Source organism: Oreochromis niloticus, linkage group LG18 (genome assembly GCF_001858045.2).
Source record: "Oreochromis niloticus isolate F11D_XX linkage group LG18, O_niloticus_UMD_NMBU, whole genome shotgun sequence".
NCBI lineage: Eukaryota > Metazoa > Chordata > Actinopteri > Cichliformes > Cichlidae > Oreochromis > Oreochromis niloticus.
The window spans coordinates 14,170,087-14,191,871 of NC_031982.2; the positions used below are offsets into that span (position 1 = coordinate 14,170,087).

At 40.3% G+C, this 21,785-nt stretch overlaps 1 protein-coding gene across 2 annotated transcripts in view; it reads right to left on the reverse strand.

Moving 5' to 3' along the window:
* Positions 1-1,790: 1,790 nt before the first annotated feature.
* The window catches only part of ece2a (endothelin converting enzyme 2a), a 100,389-nt gene continuing 80,394 nt past the window's right edge, over positions 1,791-21,785 (reverse strand). For both annotated transcript variants that reach the window (XM_005476222.4, XM_003437942.5), the window contains exon 4: positions 1,791-2,514. In XM_005476222.4, coding sequence (XP_005476279.1) covers positions 2,224-2,514 — 291 coding nt within the window. In that variant the 3' untranslated portion in view covers positions 1,791-2,223. The remainder of the gene's footprint in view (positions 2,515-21,785) is intronic.

A 21,785-nucleotide genomic window follows, 5' to 3' on the forward strand; every position in this document is an offset into this window, starting at 1 on the left:
AATAGCACGCAGGGCAAGCTATTACTTGTATGTGAATTTGTATGTGCACAAAGGCAGCATCGGCGTGCTTGACAGGTGTGTCAAATATGCATATCTCCATTAGCAGCGATTGTCTGGAATCTAAAGCAGACACGGGGCTCATGCAAACAACCCCAACAGAAAGGGGAGACTGTGACTGACATATTGATAGACTCTAATAGTGACTTTACATGCAGGCTGTTGCTGCTGTTGGTATGCACTATGTCTAGACATGCCAGCTTGTCTTGCAATCTGCATAACATTGGCAGACTAGTACTGCACTCCAGAATGCAGAGACCGCTGAACTGTCCTGATATATTGTCGAGACAGGCATGACACCGGGATGTGAAATTGGTTTATAAATGATAAAAGTTTCTATTACGAACTGAAGAAGAGTCGAAGCTGGTGTAGTAGCAGCACAGACGGAACATATTAACACAGAAAGAAGTCGCACCATGAGTCACAGTTAACCCAGGAACAAATCCTTCTTGATGATGTCATAATTACACTAATTGACGCAGCAATAAACATGTTAAAAACAAACAAAAGTCCGCCTCAGAGGTAGCACGGTTACTTAGTTTCCTGTGGAAGCGCATTCACCACATTTAAATAGGAAGTCTTATCTTACATAATTCGAGTGTGTCTTCTGTATCTCATAATGACAGGAAATCCAGCTCTGTTACAAGTATAACAATTTTCTCGTAATTACATGTTCCTGATGTTGTAATTATGAGAAAAGGTGAAGGTGGTTATCAATCATCGCTGATCACTGAGAGACATTTGTTTCTATTATTTTCTTTCTATATGGTCAAGACAGCGAGAGACATTCAGTAAGTCTACCTGTGTGAACAGCAGTTAAGTCATCACTGGATCATATTTTCTATATTTTTAACACATTTTTAATCAAATTTTATGGCCTAAAGAACAATAAAACTGACTTTGCATTTCTTCTGCGTCCAACTATCTTGTCTCTCTCTCATAACGTCCAAATCTTTGGAATAAAGGCAAACTTACTCTTGATAGAAATCACACTTAATGGTGCAAAAGTGAGAGCTCCAAATCATTCGTGTCCTAGCTTTAATCTGCCCGAATCTGGGAAATCACAAGATCACAATCATGCTGTTATGGACTTTTTTCTTGTATTTACGAGAAGGCAAGTTTGAACTCATGAAGAGATTAGGCCATGTTTTTTTTGCCTCTTTGGGGAATGTGATGCACTTTTGAAATATCAGACAACTCAATACTCTTCTGGGATTTTCCCACATAGGGGAGGATGGTCCGGGAAAGAGAAGGTTTCCAGTAAGCAGCAGTTCTCTGGGTCAAAATGCCTTGTTGATGCCAGAGATCAGAGAAGAATAGCCAGACTGCTTCAAGCTGACAGGAACAGCAACTCAAAGAAGCACTCATTACGACCAAGGTATGCAGAAGAGCATCTCTGAAGCAGATGGGCTATAGCAGCAGAAGACCACACTGGGTGCCGGTAGTTCAAACAGACTCAATATAACTACACAATAAAAGACTGGAAAACTTTGCCTGGTCTGGTGAGCCTTGATTTCAACTGTGACATTTGCTTCGTGGGGTCAAAATTTGGTGTAAACATCATGAAAGCATGAATCCATCCTGCCTTCTATTAACAGTTCAGGCTGATGATGGTGCTGCTGTGGCCTCCACAGTCATCAGATCTCAATCCAACAGAGCAACTCTGAGATGGGATTTGACGAATGTTTCTAGCACCTTGTTGAATCTGAGCCATGAAGAATTAAGACAACAGATCAGTTAGCCATTTTTTTTCTTTACAAATGAGAAATTTATTAAGAGTAACATTTGTTAATCATGTTTTCAAAATGACAAAAGGCACACATTTGTCTATTAAACTATTGTGAATACATCTGGTCAGACCCAGGATTTTGTCTCAAACATTTAGATAAAATATGGATTTCAATTTCCATTTATACAGCAGTTCTCTTATCTTTACAACATCTTAATTACATTTGCAGAACATTTATCCAAATATGTATCGGTATCTTGATAAAACTTTTTAAAACTAATATCTAGTACGTCAAACAGTATAAAATAGTTACTCCTTACAAATTCTTAATAAATACATAAAAACAGTAAGGCAGAAATTTGGTTAACAGTTTCCCGTTGCAAAAAAATCACAATATAAAGATTACTTTTAAAGGCAATCTATATATCAGAGTCACCCTACAGGTCAATATTAGACAGGAAGTCTTCCTTATCATCATTTGTTATTGTAGTAATTCTGGTTGGTGGAGATTCTGTGCCCTTCAGCAGCTTTTTCTCCAGAGCTGCATCTTCCGGGCTGAGCGTCTCCCCTTTGGTCATGACATACACAAAATATTCAAAGCCTTCTCCATAACTTTGGTGTTTGATGGACCATTTATATTCCGTACGGGCATAGAGCCGTTTCCTGAAAAAAGGCTGGGCGAAGGTAACAGAGACAAACCGACCTCCAGGTTTCAGGCAGCGGCTGATCTAAGAAGGCAAAGAAAAGCAGGAGAACCTTATTAGGACCAACAAGCACATCCTACATTACCACCAAGACACACATCATAATCCTAATTTTCAACACGGTCACTACCACCTGACTAATAAGTATTTGATGATGCTGGGCAATGAATCTTCACGATTTATGTAAATAGAAAAACTTGGAATTATTTTATTTTGTGGGATTATTTAGTTTTTAGCCAAGAAGCAGGTGCAATGGGAAGGCAGGGACAGGACAGTGATATGCAACAAAGATAATGATAATATTTAAAGTGGACATTTCAATTATCTGCTACATGCTTTAACCTTTAGGCAAAGGCAAAGGAACAGCTTCCAAGGATTCAATCATAGTCCTCACAGGAAGTCAGCTGCTTTGGGCTCAGCGTGGCATAATGTGGACTGATATCTAGTTAGTTGGTTCATAACACAAGGTACTCTGCAGCAGGAACGGTACTGAGTAAAGAACGCTTTAACAGCACTGCTTTAGGCTGCACTAAGTGTACTAGACCTTTGATGATGTCTTGAGTGCTTTCTAGTGAAATATTCCTGTGAATTTAAAAAAAAAACTTTCTCAAAGATTCATGTCTCCGTGATTTAAAGAAAAACTATTGCATGGATCAGCCAATCAGGTTGCTTTAATGCGCACAAGGTGTTTTGCTCTGTAAGCCTCTCAGCGACTTGGCGATTGCATAATGCCCATCTCTGCGTAGGCTTGCTAAGACAATTACATGCATTTTCTGCAAAGCTAGACTTTCTAAACAAACCCTCGTTTTTGTTTAAAAAGTATGCATCTGACTGAGTGATCATCATTACTATGGTGGGTACAATGTTATTATAAAAGAAGGCTGGCGCTTGGAAAATAAAACCTGAGATAATCTTTTTTTTTTCCCTCAAAGTAACGGTGTGGGAGAAGCAATCTTCTAAAGTGAATTCAAATCTGAGTCATAACATCTCTGTGGCTGCTGCTTCTTTGTTATACACCTTGAATTTTAATTACACTGACAGGCACAAAAGAAAAAAAGAAGTGTCTCGGTAAGGTTTGTCAACCACACGCTGCTAGAGATTCTCCAAGTCTTTTCGACTCTACTGGGATGATGTGAGTCTTGGGAGTCCAAAACCTCCCTTATGTGTTTGGCTAGGTTAACGATCAGTGACTGTGACGTTCAAAGTGCACGATTTACATCATTTTCATCCTCATCAAACCACCTCCACCCCTGTGGGTGGAGGATAGTGTCATCCAGACCGAGACCACTGTGATCAGGACAGAAGTGTTGCATCGCAGGATAAAAGTGACCATTCAGAACAACTTTGTATTGATGAGCCAGCTGATCCCCTCACTGTAGGAGTGAAAGGTTAAGTTTTCCCCCTAACATGTCATCCATCTGTTATGTCTGTCAAATACCAAATTATCTCAAACTGTCATATGTCCACATAAAGTCCCAATAAGCCAGAGCAGACTTTAAGCACTGAGCTTCTCAGTCTACAGTGGCTGCTGCTTAGTCACGCAGTCTGATAACACGGTGTGACAGGATGAAAACTTAGAGGGTCCCTGCATATGAATAATTGCTAGTTTGATTCTCTCACCATACCAGCGTGTTTATCCTTTGCGAGGGATACACGTGTGCATCAGGACACGGCAAGTTTCACAAGAGGCAGAGCTCAGGCAAGCAAGAGTATAAAGACACACACGCACATTTAGTTAGACATTAGCAGCGAGTTTCTCCAGAGACATAAGTGTGTGTGGGAGTAAAGAGACACAACTCGCAGAACTCTGTGCAGACACAAACTGAGCTTTGTTTGGTGTTCCATAAATCAAACATGTCAACAGGGTGAATAATAGATTGCAGGAGGAATATTACAAGTCTGCAGTAGCTTTCTTAAATCTATTATCTGATATGACCTCAGAAGATAGTTCAGTAATTTGTCTGTTAAACTCAGATCAAAACTGTTACTGGGGGGGGGGGGGCTCTGGGGATATTTTCATCACTTTTAAAATTTTTCCTATTGATACAGAATCCCCCTCAATTAAGTAATAAACAATTAAGTGACAGAAAGTTCCTGTTTCCATAAAAATGACATTTTCTTTTAATTAAATAAACTTTATATTTTATAATGATGGGACAGTCTGACAGTCTGTAATTTTACACAATATCATGTGTCGCTGGTTCAGCACACTTAAGGTCAAAGTAGTCTGAATGTGGCCCACAATGCAAAATGAGGTTAACATGCCTGGTGTAAAGTGTGATTGAATACTGTCAGTGTTTACAGATCTGGCTGTGAGACTTGCTAATGTGTTAATGGTACTCTGTGCATGTATAACTGTGTTCTCCCAAATGGCCAAGAAAGATTGCTCCAAAACAGGCCTGGGCATTGTGGGCTCCCCAGAAATATGCGGCCCATTGGAGAAAAAAGCTTTGGACCTAACCTGTTGGTCCCGATTTTTAATTTGACCTAAAAATGATCTGAGTTTGTCCCAAATTCATTTGAGAATGAAAACAACTATTAGTTAAACAGGTTATGATATCTGTCTGAACACCACACAGACATCTACTGAAAAGACAATGCAGAGAGAAGCTACTTTATGGTCTTTCTGGGTGGCTTCTTGCCCGGGTCCTGAGGGCAGAGAAGCTGGTGTTGAGCTCACGTGTGACTGTCATGCAAGCTGGGATGGAGTGGCTGCGGTCTGTACAGTACTGTGACAGAGTGTGGAGCAAATCCTCATATACTGCTGGGGTCTTTTGAGAGTTGCTCTCAGAGGAGCACGTGTATCCTGCTCTTCTCACATGATTCATCTCCACCAGCATGCAGCCCATATATGAATTATTCACTTTTCACTGTGACACAGAGGAAAAACGAGAGGAAGAGTGGAGGGGATGTTGGATATGGGATGAAATATGTCATGTAAGGCACAGAAACAAGAAAGTGAAGAAGATGTCATTCCAGATGAGGGACACAAGACAAAAGTATTTAAAACTGAAACCTTTTTATGTTCAGATTTACAACATTTGGGTAAAAGCAGACAATTGTACTAGTTGTCTTCCTGACGAAGCTAAACTAAGCTAGGCTGAAATAACTGCCAGCCAGTCGGGAAGCACAGAATCAAAACTTCAGTGTTTCTCAAAGCTGAGTTAACTGAGTTTTGACCACAAGAGCAAGAAATATAAAATAAAAACAAGATGGCAAACAAACCACTGCTGCCTTTCACCCGTTTACACAGTAGGAATGGTGAACATGTTAGCTCACAGCTGTTTCCACTTAGCAGACAAAGATGACTGGTTTGAATCATGTTTCTCTTCAAAACATTTATCGAGAACATAAATGGTCCCAGTAAATGTTTTACTGTGTTCTTCTAGTTTGACATGAAATGAATTTGGATGAATGTTTGACTTGATGTTGTTATCTTTATAGGCTCTTTGAAGACGTCTCCTGTTGGTGGGGCTTCACTAGTGGAATATTTCACTCACCCTTAGTGGAAGCTTGCTATTAGTAGAAGACACCGCGTGGAAGGGCCTTATTGGTGATATATTAATAGAAAATATTTAGTTGATTCATGGACTCTATTTTATTCCCTGATGTGGGCCTGTGTGCCAAACTGCGTTGGAGTTTTTACATAACCCTGTTGTGAAAATAAAGACATTTTAATTTTATTTTGAAAAGAGTACCTTGGAGTTTTTGATATTCGAGCCTATATATATCCCTTCCAAAGAGCACCTTAAATATGCTATGCTGCCAAAAGTATTTGCTCGTCTGCCTTCGCACACTTATGAACCTGAGTGATATCCCATTTTAATTCGTGGTTTATTATGGTGTGGGTGCACCATTTGCAGCTATAACAGCTTTAACTCTTCTGTGAAGGCTTTCCACAAGGTTTACGAGTGTTTATGGGAATTTCTGACCATCCTTCCTGAAGGGCATTTGTGATGTCAGACTGATGTTTGACGAGAAGGCTTGGCTCACAGTCCCAAAGCTGTTCTTTCAGGTTTAGGTCAGGACTCTGTGCAGGTCAGCTAAGTTCTTCCACTCCAAACTCGCTCATCCATGTCTTTTGGGACGTTGCTTTGTGGACTGGTGTGCAGAGATGTTGGAACAGGAAGGGGCCATTACCAAACTGTTCCCACAAAGTTAAGAGTATGAAATAGTCCAAAATGTCTTGGTATGCTGAAGCATTAAGAGTTCCTTTTACTAGAACTAAGGGGCCGAGCCCAACTCCTGCAAAACAACCGCACACCATAATCTCCCCTCCAACAAACTTTACTCTTGCCACAATGCAGTCACACAAGTACCGTTGTCCTGGCAACCACCAAACCCCAACTCATTCTTCACATTACCAGATGGAGACGCGTGAGTCGTCACTCCAGACAACACATCTCCACTGCTCTAGAGTCATCAAGTAGCGGCTGCTCGCCAATGGAAACCCCTTCCATGAAGCTCATTATGATTAGCTGTTCTTGAGCTAATCTGGAGTCCGCATGGAGTTTGGACGTCTGCAGAAAGTTGATGACACCTGCACACCGTGAGCCTCAGCATCCTGCTCTGTGATTTCATGTGGCCTTCCACTTCATGGTTGAGATGCTGTCATTCCTCTTTGTTACATTACCACTAACATTTGACTGTGGAATAATTAGTAGCAACAAAATTTCAAAACTGGAATTCACTGAGCTCCTGAGAGAGCGACCCATTCTTTCACAAATGTTTGTGAAAGCAGTCTGCACGCCTCGGTGCTTGACTTTACAGACCCGTGTCCATAGAAGTGATTGGAACCCTGAAACCAATGGTTTGAATGGGTGAGTGAATACTTCTGGTAATATATTGTAGAAATGGGTAGAATCCATGAAGTACAACTTATCAAAAAACAATTGACATTTATTGGAAAAATTGAGATCTTTAGGAACTAAATATATAAATTTGTGTGTATATTTAGGCTGTTGTCAGTCTCGGGATGCCAGAAAATGCTGTTTTGTTGAAAGTTGGTGGAGTCTCACAGAAATGCATGAGATTGTCCTTTGTCATCAGTGCTGTGAAAACCTACCACAGCTTTAACGAGACCAAGCTTGTCACATTTAAATGCATGTACCATGTGGCACCCCCTCTCAAGATTAAGGGTGGATTTATTTTAATGCAAAAACACAACCTAAACTAAAACTAAACCAAGTATTTTTTGGTGCTGAAACGTCGCCAGTGAAAAAATGAAACAAAGCACAAGAGACGCAACTTGTGATTTTTGCCACCTCCACCCCTCGAGCTTTTGCTGCTCTTTCAAACAGAACCAACCGTACTGACCTAGCCGATGCTTGGAAGTAACTGTTGCCAAAGGAAACTTCCTGTGCATCATATAAATGTTCCCTTTAATACTGTACATTTTAGCAGTTTTCTCAGAAAGTGCCTTGGCTGTCACATTTAACTTTACGCCAAAGTGCAACGCGCATTTCACTGAACTGCAGTGCGAGTTAACATCCTCCTGACTTCATCACTTCAGACATTATTCATGACATTGAGATGTATGGCTGCACTCTCTGTACCTTTGGAGTGTAACTCCAGAGTCTTATGTCACAGGTGACTGATGTCACTGCAACCCAAGAAGACACTGAACTACAGCAAATGAGTCAGCTATAACTACTGTAATACCCACTGTTTGACAGTGAGGCTGGCAGTTAGAGGATGGCAATAAATTATCTGATGTTTCAGGTCATTTAAGCAATGTAATACATTAGTCATACATCAAATTACCCTGTGTGTTTACAAGATACATTACTAACCCAGATTCTCACACAGCATGGGCCTGTATGTATGCATACACTGAAAATCCTTATGAGGAGGAGGATGATGCTCTGAGTGAATTGAGTCATATTTATACAAAGTCTATATGCATATCAGCTCGTGCATGGCAGCAGCTCTGACATGATGTAAATCACACACACAAAAAAGAATCTAATTTCTTCAGGACAAGTGGAGAAAAAAGCAACAAACACAAAGAGTCACACATTTGAATTAACAGATGGATAAACTGGGATTTATATGAAAATGCAGTCAGAGAAACACGGAGGCTCTTTTCAGTCCATCCACTCTTTGTCAAACATCTGTAAGCTGATCCCAAGTAGGACACAGGGTTCCTCCAAGAGGACAGGGGAAACCACTGTGATAGTATTCATTTTCACACACTACTGAAGTGCTGCCCCAAAATACACAAACACACCTGAAAACGCAGCATGGCTTGCTGAGATACATCAACACACAATGACATGTATGGACCCACACACACCTACCCCCACACGCACACTTACAGGTCATAGCCTGTTCTGAATTATTTAGCATGGCAGTTGAAGCTTGTGTCCAAGTCACCTGACGTGTCTTGAATGTATAAAAAGGAAATATGAGATCCGGAGTTAAGTTTCCCATGAGATTTCCCAGGTACTCCCACTGACACCTTTGGGTAATTTATCTCTTTGTTATCATTCCCTAGAGGGAGTTCATAGGGAGAAGAAAATGGAGCACAGCGTCAGTTCAGGCAGGCCATGACGTTAAACTTCACCACAATCCTGGCAGATCAGTTGATCTCAATGCAGCTGAAGGCTCAGCTGATACTTTCCATGCATCTAATTTATAAATCTAGTAAGAAAACAATGTTTAGGCTGCTTAAGTCCACTCACATCTGGTCATCTGTAAGCTGCTGAGCAACCCACCTGCACCCCTGCTCAACCTGACTTAAACCAGCTTTTAACTGATTCCTTGCTCTTGCTCTTCCCGCTGTAAGCTTTTCACGTATTGGCATGGAAGCGTGGAGAGGTCTCAGAACAGAGCCACAAATATAAATAAGAGCAGATGGAAATAATCTTCTTTTGGCTATGGCAGTCCTGATGGAATTACACATCAGTAAGTTTTGAGCTAAAATGCATTTAGTTGTCTCCAGTGTCTTTGCAGCTTTGTCTAAAATGCGATTAACCTAAATTTTATATTTAAGGAGCTCTTTTCCATATTCACATAGTTTATTGTGCTAATCTAAAATTAGCGTCCCTGCAACATTCATATACAATTTGTTAGCCATTACCTGCTTACATTTCTGGCACCACCATTAAGATCAACTTTGCACTGGTGTGGATAATACAATTTACTGTGGCCAGGTAGTCTTGTTAAGCTTACTGATGAACCAAACTGACCGTATAAGTATAATGAACTTCAAAAGGACTTATATTAACATTAGGCCACTCTCTTCTCAGTCCCTGTTAGTAAATGATTTAATAATTGATGAACATACTGATTTATTCTGCTATACAGAAACTGTACAGGATGAATATGTTAGTTTAAATGAATTACCACCTCAAAGTCATACTATCGGCCCATTTCCATTAGTACCTACTTGTATGCAACAAAAACGCCACAACAAAGACGCACAATGAGACAATGTTACACCGGCTGCTTGGTTTATGGCTTTTTTGTCATATTCAGGGACCACGTTGTTGTTTTTTGTATAGTGATTTCCCTTGTTGCCGGGTTTCAAAAATGGCAGTTTTGATTTTCATGAAGGAGACCCCCTCATGACTCATTGAGCGACGCCACTGAGTAGCCAGTTAGTGGTATGCAGTCTGTTTACATCACATTTTCGGATCGCCTCAGATAACTTGGAATCCCAGCTGAATAGGTACTAAAAAGTACTTTGTACCGGGTACTACCATCTAAAACCCTAAAAACCAAGTAGAGCCTTGCAGAGCCGACCCAAGCAGGTACAAGTGGAAAAGGGCTATAAACTGTCAGAATCCTCAAAGCACAGGTCGAGGAGTAGGAGTGACAGCAATCTTTCAGCCTAGCCTATCAGTCAACCAAAGACCCAATTGGGTCTTTATTTGAAAAACTCTATTCTAATTTGTAAAGGCCTGGATGAAATCTAATTTACTACGTCTAAATTCAAATAAAACTGAGGTCATTACTTGGTCCTAAAAATCTTACAAACATGGTAACTTAACTATTTTACTAGGTATTTACTTTGGGGGCTTCCCATGATGCAATGAGCATTTCTTCTTCACTCGGCTCTTTTAACTGTCTGTCTGGTTATGCATCACTACTGTATTTAATCATTAGTAAATATTAAATTCATCCTCTTTCTCTCATAGTATGTCTTTTATCTTGTCTTTCTATGCTCTCTTCTCCTCCCCTTCACTCCAACCAGTAGCAGCAGTTGGCTGCCTGTCCCTGAGTCTGGTTCTACTGGAGACTGTTTTCCTGTTAAAATGGAGTTTTTCCTTCCAAGTGCTTGCTCACAGGTGGTTGTGTAGTTGTTGGTGTTTCTTTAAATTTTGTAGGGTTTTTACCTTCCAATATAAAGCTGTTGTTGTGAATTGGTGCTATTTAATAATAACTGAAATTAAATGATATGCAGCCAAACTAACATCTAAGATTTGAGAATAAAATGCAGGTTTTGTTTTAGTCTATTAAAAATGTCAAGAGCCAGTGAGAGAGTTCTGGAAACTTAAATATTTTAAGGGGACTGAATCTAAAATGTGGTCATATTTTAGATTTTATAAGTGTGGAAGAAGTTTTGATTGAAGATGGCATCTCTAATAAAACTGCCTTATGACCACGACATCACTGAGGGCTTTAGAGCAGAAAAATATAATAGTTTATGTCTGCAACCTGAAAACAACCTGTCAATAGTGCAAATCAATGCTTTCTGTGTTACCTGTCTGCTAAAATCTCAACAGATTGTCAGGCTGCCATGTAAGCTGTATCTCCAGACAGTAGTTAAGTTTCCTCCCCCAAATAAAATATCTTGTTCAAAAATTGGCAGTCAAAGTGGTTAAAACAGAAAGAAACACTGCAGACAACTAAGTTCCCTCTGTACGTCAACAGTTTGGCTGATTGCATCACTGTTTTCTTAAGATTTGTTATGCAAATCATGCATGCCAGTGTGTACACTCAAATACAACCTACAACAAATAGAAAAAACCCCCAAACTATTTGTTTTATATGTATTGTATGCATTAGAACTGCATACTACTATATTTTGCTTATGAGATTAAGTCTTATAATTATCTTACATGATAGTAATAGGGCACGTAATAAAGATGTTCTTAATAAAAAAGAACAAATATAATAAATATATATGAGAACTACCAGTCAACCTTTTTCTGAATGACTACAAGAATTAGTCTGGTAGATATGACCTGAAGAATTTAGGTACTGGAAGAAACAGATCAACTTATTTAAACCTTTGAAATATTAACTTTGTATATGTCAGTCTAAGTCCCTGCCTGACCTTTCCACATTAGTCAGAGAGAAGATAAGCTGTGGAGCCAAGAAGAATGACATTTTATTCACTCAGCAGTCTTTCTTTCTCCAGGTGCGCACTCTGAATTTCTCCTATTCACTGCTTTGTCTTTCTGTCCTCACTGGGCTGCAATATCCTCGGTTATCTCCATTGTCTCTCCTCGCTGAGCTCAGACTCGCCTAAAGATACTGTATATGAGATAACTGATGGTCTCTGGTGGTCAGATGAGGACAGGGTGACAGGTGGTCATAACTGTGATTTCACTCTGCAAGACCTTTAAGTTGCATAATCTGGGTTCATCTGAGATGGAAATGTTAAGTTGCTCATGAGTCCTGAACTTCTCTAGATATTACTCAACGGAGGTGCAGGCAAGGAAGCAAATGTCTGCACAAATAAAGATTTATTATAATATTAATTTGTGCCAGTAATATAACAGTGGGTCACAGCTAGCCAGCAATTGTCCTGCGTCCTGTCTCTATACTCAGGCAGCACCCTCGCATAATGCAGCTGATGCAAAATACCACAAATCACCAGCTACTGTGGGTTGCATGCGAGAGGATGACTTCACAGAATGACCTTGTTTTCCAGACACACTTCAACCTTCATCCTTTCTAGTTTTTGTGCATCAACAACAATCTCTTTCTTATAGCTGTTCATGTATTCATTTTATCAATTCTATTAAACATTTCAATTAAAAACAATTGTTAAAAATTATGAACCAACACGGAAGTTGGCAATTCCCAAATCATTTAGTAAGTGGTGTAGATGGCTTCCATCCATCCATTAGCTCGGCTGTCACAGGGCAAGAGGTGGGGTACACCCTGGACAGGTTGAAATGCCATTGCAGGGCTAACACAGAAAGACAAACCATTCACACCTACAACCAATTTAGAGTCACCAATTAACCAGATAACTAACGTGCATGTCTTTGGACTGTACGTGTAGAGAACCCATGCAGGCACAGCGAGAACATAGAAAGGCCCCGGCCAGGTGGTGAATTCAAACTCAGAACTTTCTTGGTGTGAGGCTATCGTGTTGTCTTTGGCATTATATTTGCAATTTAAATGTACACTTACCAGACAGTTTGTTCGGTACATCTGTTCAACTGCTTGTTAATGCAAATATCTAATCAGCCAATGACAACCCAGTATTAGCAAGGTAGCCCTTACATGGTTCTGGTGACTGTAGAGTTTACATGCCATGCAAATAATTTAAAGCTGATGAACTTTATTAATTTATACAATTGTATATCTGTGAGGGAAAAAAAACAACTAAAAACGACTGAGTGCATATAAGATACTGCTGTGATCATTTTCATATGTCTTTAGAAATATACTGATTACTTTCATAGGAGTTTACATACATAAAAAAGACGCTGAAAGGGGGAGGATTTCATCCCATGCTACCTCCATTTCTCAGGTTTTTCCTTGCTATTAGAAATTAAAACTCTGGAAGCTATAAAATGTGAGAGATGAAATTCAGAATGTTTAAGGGTTGATGTGAAAGTAAAGAATCTACAAGTGAAATTTTATTTAACACCATGCAAAGAGGAATATGTACAACTTATACTTCTGTAATTTCTCCCCTGACAACACCTGTATTGTAATCCTATCCTTTTTCTTCTTTTTCAACCTCTAAATTCACCAGCAACAAAAAAGTTATACTTTGTTGCACGGTGGATAAAGTAGAAGCCAGATTTTGAAAATGAAGGAGAGCGTGCTGAATAAAGAAACTGAGTGTCAACTAGAAAAATTTGCATTTCCTGCGAAAATGCAGTGTGGATGCTGGAACGCTGAAGCTGTCAGCTGAAACTAGCTGAAAAAGCTGAAAAGTTGCAGAAATTGTAAAAACTTTGCGGAAGCAAAGGAACGTTGCTAAAATGTAGTAACTTAGCAGAACTGCAATATCTTAGAGGAAACATAATACTTGGCAGAAATACAATAGCATAGCAGAACTTAGCAGAAATATTGTAACTTACCAGAAACACGATAACTTCCCCAAAATACAAGAATTTCAGAGAAATAGTATAAGATAACAGAAAGAATATATTTAGCCAAACATTCTTAAACATTACAGAAATACTACTCTATAGCAGAAATGATATATTTAGAAAGAAAAATATAATATAGTAGAAATACTATGATTTAGCAGAAATCCTACAATATAGCTCAATAACAATGATTTAGAACAGATACTATGATTGAGCAGAATAGTAATAACTTAAGTGAAAATATTGGAAAGGTAAAATGACAAGCTGAATAAAAAGGAACATGGTTATGTTTGCTCAAAACTAATTTTTGTTCACCTGTGAAAAAATAAAATAAAAATACATTTAGAAATACAAACAAGAACAGCCAACAGTTACACACAAAATTAAATATGGATACACAAATCAACAAATACACACAAAATCAAATATGGATACACAAATGTACAGAGAGAGACACACACACAAGGTTTATGCCAGTCAACCAGTCTGAATATATTATATTTTTATCCAACAATGAGATGCTGCCCTAAAAAGGGCTTTGTGTGTGTCTTTCTCTCTCTCTCTCTCTCTCTCTCTCTCTCTCTCACACACACACACACACACACACTCAGGCTGACACACACATGCGCGCACACACACACACATAGCATCAGCAAGTGAACAAGGGCTGTTAACAGCATGTTTCTAGGTCAGTCAAACAGCTGTGAGATTCTCAATTTGAATCCACCAATCAGAGGGGCTGTGTGCTTTTTCCTGCCAAAACTGGTGCACCAAGTGCAGGCTTTTACAGCACAGAGAGAGACAGGATTTTTGCAGTCTATTTGTCATAGTGAGGACTCCCCTCAAACAAACAGCCATAAATTCCTAACCGTAGGGGCTACAACGGTCAATCTTAGACCGTTGTGTTCAGAAGACATGGGAGAATCTTGAAATGTTGACCATTTAAAATAAAAATATGAAACATCATAGATATAGGACATAGATGATTGGTTGTCTTAGAAGCCATGATTGCCCCAATATGCAAATTTGAATGTGCAAGGCCTAAGATATGATTGGCTGGCTGGGAAGCCATGAAGGCAACAATATGCAAATTTGAATGTGCAAGCCCTCGGATATGATTGGTTGTCTTAGAAGCCATATAAAAAGCAGTAAAACTGTACTATGATTTGGTAGAAAAACTATAATTAATCAAAAATACTATATTTGGCAGAAATACTATGCTGTAGCAGAAACACTATATTTAGCACAAATCTGATGAAATAGAAGAAATAGTATGATTTAGCAGAAATGCTGTATTTAGCACAAATACTGGAAAGCAGCAGAAAAACTATGACTTAGCACAATAGTAATAACCTAAATAGAAAAATTGGAAAAGCAAAATGGACAGCTGAAAAAATGCTGAACATGCTAAGGGTCCCTCAAATGTAATTGTTAAATGAGAAAAAAACCAGCAAAAAAAAGTATAACAGTCACACAACCACATATATGTACACATATGGTAACACACGTGCACAGACAGACACACACAGGATCAAATTCAGTCAACCAGTCTAACTATATTGAATTTAAATCACACACACACACACACACACACACACACACACACAAGATCCAATTCAGTCAACCAGTCTAAATATATTGAATTTAAATCTTACAATGAGATCATCCCATAACAAGCCTTTCTCTCTCTCTCTCTCTCTCTCTCTCTCTCTCTCTCTCTCTCTGTCACACACACACACACACACACACACACACACACACACACACAAGATCCAATTCAGTCAACCAGTCTAAATATATTGATTTTGAATCTTACAATGAGATCATCCCATAAAAAGGCTTTCTCTCTCTCTCTCTCTCTCTCTGTCACACACACACACACACACACACACACACACACACACACACAAGATCCAATTCAGTCAACCAGTCTAAATATATTGATTTTGAATCTTACATTGAGATCATCCCATAAAAAGGCTTTCTCTCTCTCTCTCTCTCTCCCTCTCTGTCACACACACACACACACACACACACACACACACAAGATCCAATTCAGTCAACCAGTCTAAATATATTGAATTTAAATCTTACAATGAGATCATCCCATAACAAGCCTTTCTCTCTCTCTCTCTCTCTCTCTCTCTCTGTCACACACACACACACACACACACACACACACACACACACACACAGGGAGAGAAAATCAAGTTTCTAGCTCAATCAAGCAGCCTGGGAGCTGCTAAATTTGAATCCACCAATCAGAGAGGCTGTGTACTTTTTCCCGCCAAAACAGGTGCAGCCGTTTTTACACACACAGAGCACAGAGACAGGATTTTTGCAGTCTATTTCTCATAATGACGACTCCCCTCAAACAAATGACCATAATTTCCTAACCGTAGGGGCTAGAACGGTCATTCTTACACCGTTTTGTTCAGAAGAGATGGGGGAATCTTAAAGTGTTTACAATTTATCATTAAAATATGAATTATTAAAGATATTTGACTTCTAATGCACCATAACTGAGTAGAGGCAAGAGAAAACTGCCTTGACTTGCCCTCAAACAACGCTTTCTAACTCTAAATCTATTTGGAGTATCAATATCATTCTTTCACCGTAAGAGACAGCAGGCTTTGGTGAACAATCATGGAAATTTTCAGGTCTCTGTGGAAATCCCAAAAAAAGATATGACGAGAGAAAAAAGTTGTTCATTTCCAGAGTTTGAAATCTGAAGAAATCTGAGCGAAGGACGAATTTCCTACCCTCAAACAAGTCTAACTCATTTCAGAACGGTAATAGGTGAGAAAAAAATTCTTGAATTGTGAGCGTCAGGAGTGTCTGAAGATATACTGGGACAAGCCTTATGTCTTAACTTCGCTTCGTTAAGGAGATATGACGATTCAAATATGCCTCTCAATACAGAAATCAAGCGATGATTTTGAACAAGCTCTCCATTGACTTTCTATGGAGAGTTTTGCGACTTTGTGTTGGTCTGAGGAGATTTGCCAAAATTCTATAAATCTCACAACAATGATGGTGACATTTTCGGAAAGCCAGCAAAAATGCCTACGTTTTGATGTAAAATTTGTGGAAGTTGAGTGAAAATTGAGCGAGTAGCAAGAAGTTGTTCGGACATGAAGAGAAGACTGCCAAACCTACAGTGGCACACTGGAAGCCAAGTGCATAGCAACCATAACAACGCATGTATTTTCTGAAAAATCACAATTTTGCAACTCAAAACTTTAATAGGGATAAAAGTAAAACTGTAACAGATATGAAAAAGCTGAATCATTCATGAATAGCCCAATAATTTGTGAACATTTTAAAGTTTGAATGGTTGTTCTACGTGAAAGTAGGAAAAAGTAGTTAAGTTTCAAAAACAAGCAAGTTTTAGCAGAATTGCGGAAGTTTCCCATTCATTTCAATGGGACAAATTAAAGGAAAAAAGCTTAATATTTTAAAAAGTATAAGAGTTAAAAATACCAAAAGTCATAGCGCACATTAGCAGAAATAGCAGAATAGTTTAAAATTTGAACGGTGAAAATCGGCTGAAAATTGTGGAAGTAGAAAAGTGCCAAAAAAAGTGCAAAAAGTGGCAACTAGAATAATAATAATAAGAATAAAGTAGAATAAAGAATAAAGAGAAACAGGAACTCAATAGTGTGGATGCATAAAGCATCCACACAATTAACGTCTTCATCTCAAAATGTTTGTTAAGTAAAAAAAAGCCGCCATCTGTTCCAAGCTGAAGGTAGAAGCTGAAGTAAGGGGGTGGGACTGTGAGGGGCAGGCAGGGGTGGAGGTGGCGCTTTGTGCGTGCCTGAGTGTGTGTGCACCCACTTCACTGTGGGTGAGGCAGAGCTGATCAGTGGGTAGAGACAACAACAGAGCGCTATCTCTGGACAACAGACCTGGATGGACCACAGCCTACTGTCTCCCTTAGACGTACCGTTAACACATACACACATATTCACTTGCACGCCAACCACACACACACACACACACACACACACACACGCACACACACATTTGAAGTGGGGTGAAGATATTAAAAAAAAGCAGGGAGGAGGTGCAGTTTTTATTTAGGTCATATTTTCACATCATATTTTATAATTTCCCTCCCATCTTGTTTACTGGGATCATGTAGCTCTGCAGCCCCCTCCCTTAAGGAATGTGCATTTGAAATCTACCGCCTCTCTTGCTTTCCATTTCACCTCACCCGAAGCCTGCAGCCAAGCATGTGGATGGCAAAAACGTGTAAACGTCTTGAAGAAACGAAGAGGGCGTGGGTGAGAGGAGCGTGGAGGAAAAGAAGGACAGGAGAGAAAATAAGTGTGTGTGTGGGGGGGGGGGGGGGGGGGCTCACTCAATGTGGGTCTCCTAACAAAGCAAATCTGCTCTTCCCTTCAGGGGTGCAACAGCCTGCTTTGTTTCCTTCATCCCTCCATCCACTGTTTTATCCATCCCTTTCTCTCCTGCTTCTAAAGAGCCAAATGTGCAGCAGCTATGAGGAACCATCTGCCCCGAAGAAGCTTCGTTTTATGTGCACGCGCAACTTTAAACTCTGTCTACGACAGAAAATATCAGCAACTGAAGGTCCAGCTCTATGTCAGTTGAACTGGCGCACATGACAAGCACAAAAACGACACAATAAACAAGCAAACATTTGATTACGCCTTTAACGTTTACACAGCCCCCTATTCCCACCGGGAAACTTACAGTACTTGGAGCAACAATGGATAACAGAGGAAAACGTGACAATGTTGGATTCCCTCTCCCCATCCTCATCTCCGCCCTCCTCCTTTTCACCCACCCACCTATCCTCCCCTGAATTTTCCTCTCCTCCTCACCCCGCATCGCCTCCTCCACCCGCTGACTACACAGATAAATTATACATCAGAAACCTTCTCTTTTTCCGCTCTCTCCCTCCACATCCACACACCCCCTTTAGCTTGCTGGGACAAAACTGCTTGTTTGTGCTCGACTACATGTGCGTGTGTACTTCCAGCTCGTGATGCGCTGCCAAAGAGCTGCGCCGATTCCAAAATGACTCAACACCTTTCTGACACAAACCTGAGTGCAGGTTGTGCGGCAGGCTTGCGGAGGCTCGAGCTACAGTGGCAAGACGACGACGACGACGACAACAACAAGAGCACGCCTTTCAAATAGGCACATCTCTCCCTCTCATACCTTGTGTTGCCATGGAGATGAAAGTTTTGTGCTGGTCACAGTAACATATGTAGGTCAAAGCGGGACACCTCTCAAAACAAAAACACCAGGCGGTGGCGACGGGAAACTCACGCCTTCATTAGGCGAGGAGAGAAAGTGAAAAAAGTTCAGATAATGAGCAGCGCTGATATGAGAAAACAGCTCCAACGACGCAAAAGCACACTGAATATTTACTGTGGAAATAAACAGAAAAATTTATCTGAGATGTAAGGCTTTCATTTTTTTTTTAAATCACTCTGGCGAGCACACTTGTGTGTCAGAAGTTTTTCTCGACAGCCTTATTAGTGCACTGACTTTAGGTGAATGCAGGGCTTCAATAAAAGACAAGGAGTCACTATTATCTGATACTAACTGCAGCTCTGAACTGGGTCACTGCTGATGCATTTACAAAAGCTTCTTCAATGTTGAAGAAAGCTGAAAAATGGGGGAAACTCTTGTCTTCGGGCTAAATTTGAACGCCGTATCCGTGCTGTGAGACGTGATATTAGCATTAGTGTGTGTGTGTGTGTGTCCGTGAATGCGTGGACCCGTGTCTAATTAATCAGCATCTTCAAATTCAGACGCCACATTCTCTCCTCGTGGCAATCTGGCACACTGAGCTAAAATTAAAACATCTGTGCCTTCTCCTTTTCATCCACTACAACCATCTCGGGCTTTTATCTCTCGTTTCTTCTTTAGCTCTTGCTGCCTCCTCACCCTTCCTGCCTTCCCTTCTCCACTGGGGACCAGACAGAGGTTTGCTTTAATTACTGAACTACTTTTCACACCGGTGGAAAAAGACGGAGACACTCATCAGACAACCACACCCGCCCACTGTTATGCTCCCAGCATCCCTGCGCTGCCTTTCATGCACATTTTCCCTTGCGTTTGTGTGCCTGCATGAACGTTTGCTTTGTGTTTCATTTTCGTAAAGCTTCCTCTAAAAACGCCTCATGCGAGGTCGCTGCTTATAGCAGGTACACAGCAGAACATTGCTGCGGTCAAAAATGCTAAATTAATTAAGAGATGTTTGCTATTCTTGGCTCGGTATGATGAAATAAATGATGCAGACTTTGAGAAAAACTTGGATAGGAAGGCACAGAGTCAGCGAATGTGTAATTAATAAACTCATCTGCCTTTCAGAACAGTTGGAAAAAAAATTGTAAAGCTTCGGGGAAATAAGAACTGCAGAGAAACTGGAGCAAAACGTGAGCGCCTGGTACAGTGACACGTTTAGAAGACGGCAGAACAAGAGGAGGGAGGGTGTTCCCCTCTTTTTTGTGGTTCACTCCTTTTCACACCCTCTGCATCTCTGTTTTCTTATTCGCTACATCTCACAACACATTTTAATTTTAATGCCATTTGCACGGCAGGTAACGTTTTTGCTGCTTTAACCGTTCCTTTTAAGCCTTACGCTGCCAGAAGGAAATGTAAACGTCAATGCACGCTGACATATATTCTGAACAGACCAAGAGCCAAAACAGAAACAGCTCCATCAATAGTTCTTTCTCTCGCTTTTAATGGCAAGCCAGGGATAAGGCACCTGGCAGCAGCTGAAGAAGAAAGCAGAAACAGCAAGTGAGGCAGAGAAGGAAGGAGGCCGAAAAGGAAGTAAAATGGGCCAGTGTGTCTGGCTGCTGAAGGGGTCTCTCGTGGGACTTGGAAGGCGGACAGGACAGCCCGGTGGAGGTCCCCGTAGCACACTAACACAGTCCAGTCCATTCAGTGGGCCAGTAGCACAGGAAAGCTGCTAAATATTACAAGACACAATAATAGCACCTGAGGAACTTAGATCAGATGACTGAGTGACAGTTTAAGACGTTGGTGTATGATTATGATTAGGGCTGTTTTCAACACATGAGGTGGCATTTCTTAACAACAGCTGCATTTGTTCATTTTAGAAAGGTTTGTTCAGCTACGATGACAGCTAGAAAAGAAGAGTTGAACTTTAACACAAATGCTTCTCTGTATGACAGACACACAAAGTCTAACTGAGGACCATCAGTGATGTGCAGAACCCATTTGGACTGAAACAGTTCCTAAACACATGATCGTGTCTGATGATGTAGCTCGGGAAAGGCTCCTCTGTTCCCTACATTTAGACTCTCTTTTGCATCGTTTAGCTATCCTTACCCCAATAAACATAAGATACAGCATTAAGAAGCACAGCGTCTGAGTGTTGTTTATGGGTCAGTCACACCAGTTTAGTAGTTTGTCAGTCTTATTGATTTGATCAGAGTTAATCTGCACTGATGAGCGCCGCTCATCTACAACGCATCTGTTTGCAATAGGGGGTTCGACTCAGGTGGTTGCCAACTGGTTGCACTGTGGCTATATCCCTACACTGTATAAATGCAAGATTGCTATGCAAGCGCCTGTAAGTCTGCAACTACTGCGATCACTATTTCTTGAAGAAATCCATGAGATGCTGGCTGGAGTCTGAATGGAAGTTGATGTGAATTTCTGCTTACCATTCATTTAATTTGTATTAAATAAATATTAATACAAATCAATTACTGTAATACATAACATGATCATTTATTTCTAGCAGTTGGCAGCATTTGTGATATTCAGTGATTTAGGACAGCTGACTGCTGTGTTATCAGTGAAAGATTATATGTAACTGCCAGCTTGGCTGATAGCAGACTCTTTCCATCTTATTGCCGTGTCATCACTGTCTTGATAGATCGCAGTGGTTTTGAAGGCAGCAGCTAACTGTGTGTGGTCATAGGTCTGGTCCTTGTCTTTGGGACAACTGACCGTGACTGTAGCTTTATTAAAACAAATAACCAAGCTGCTTCT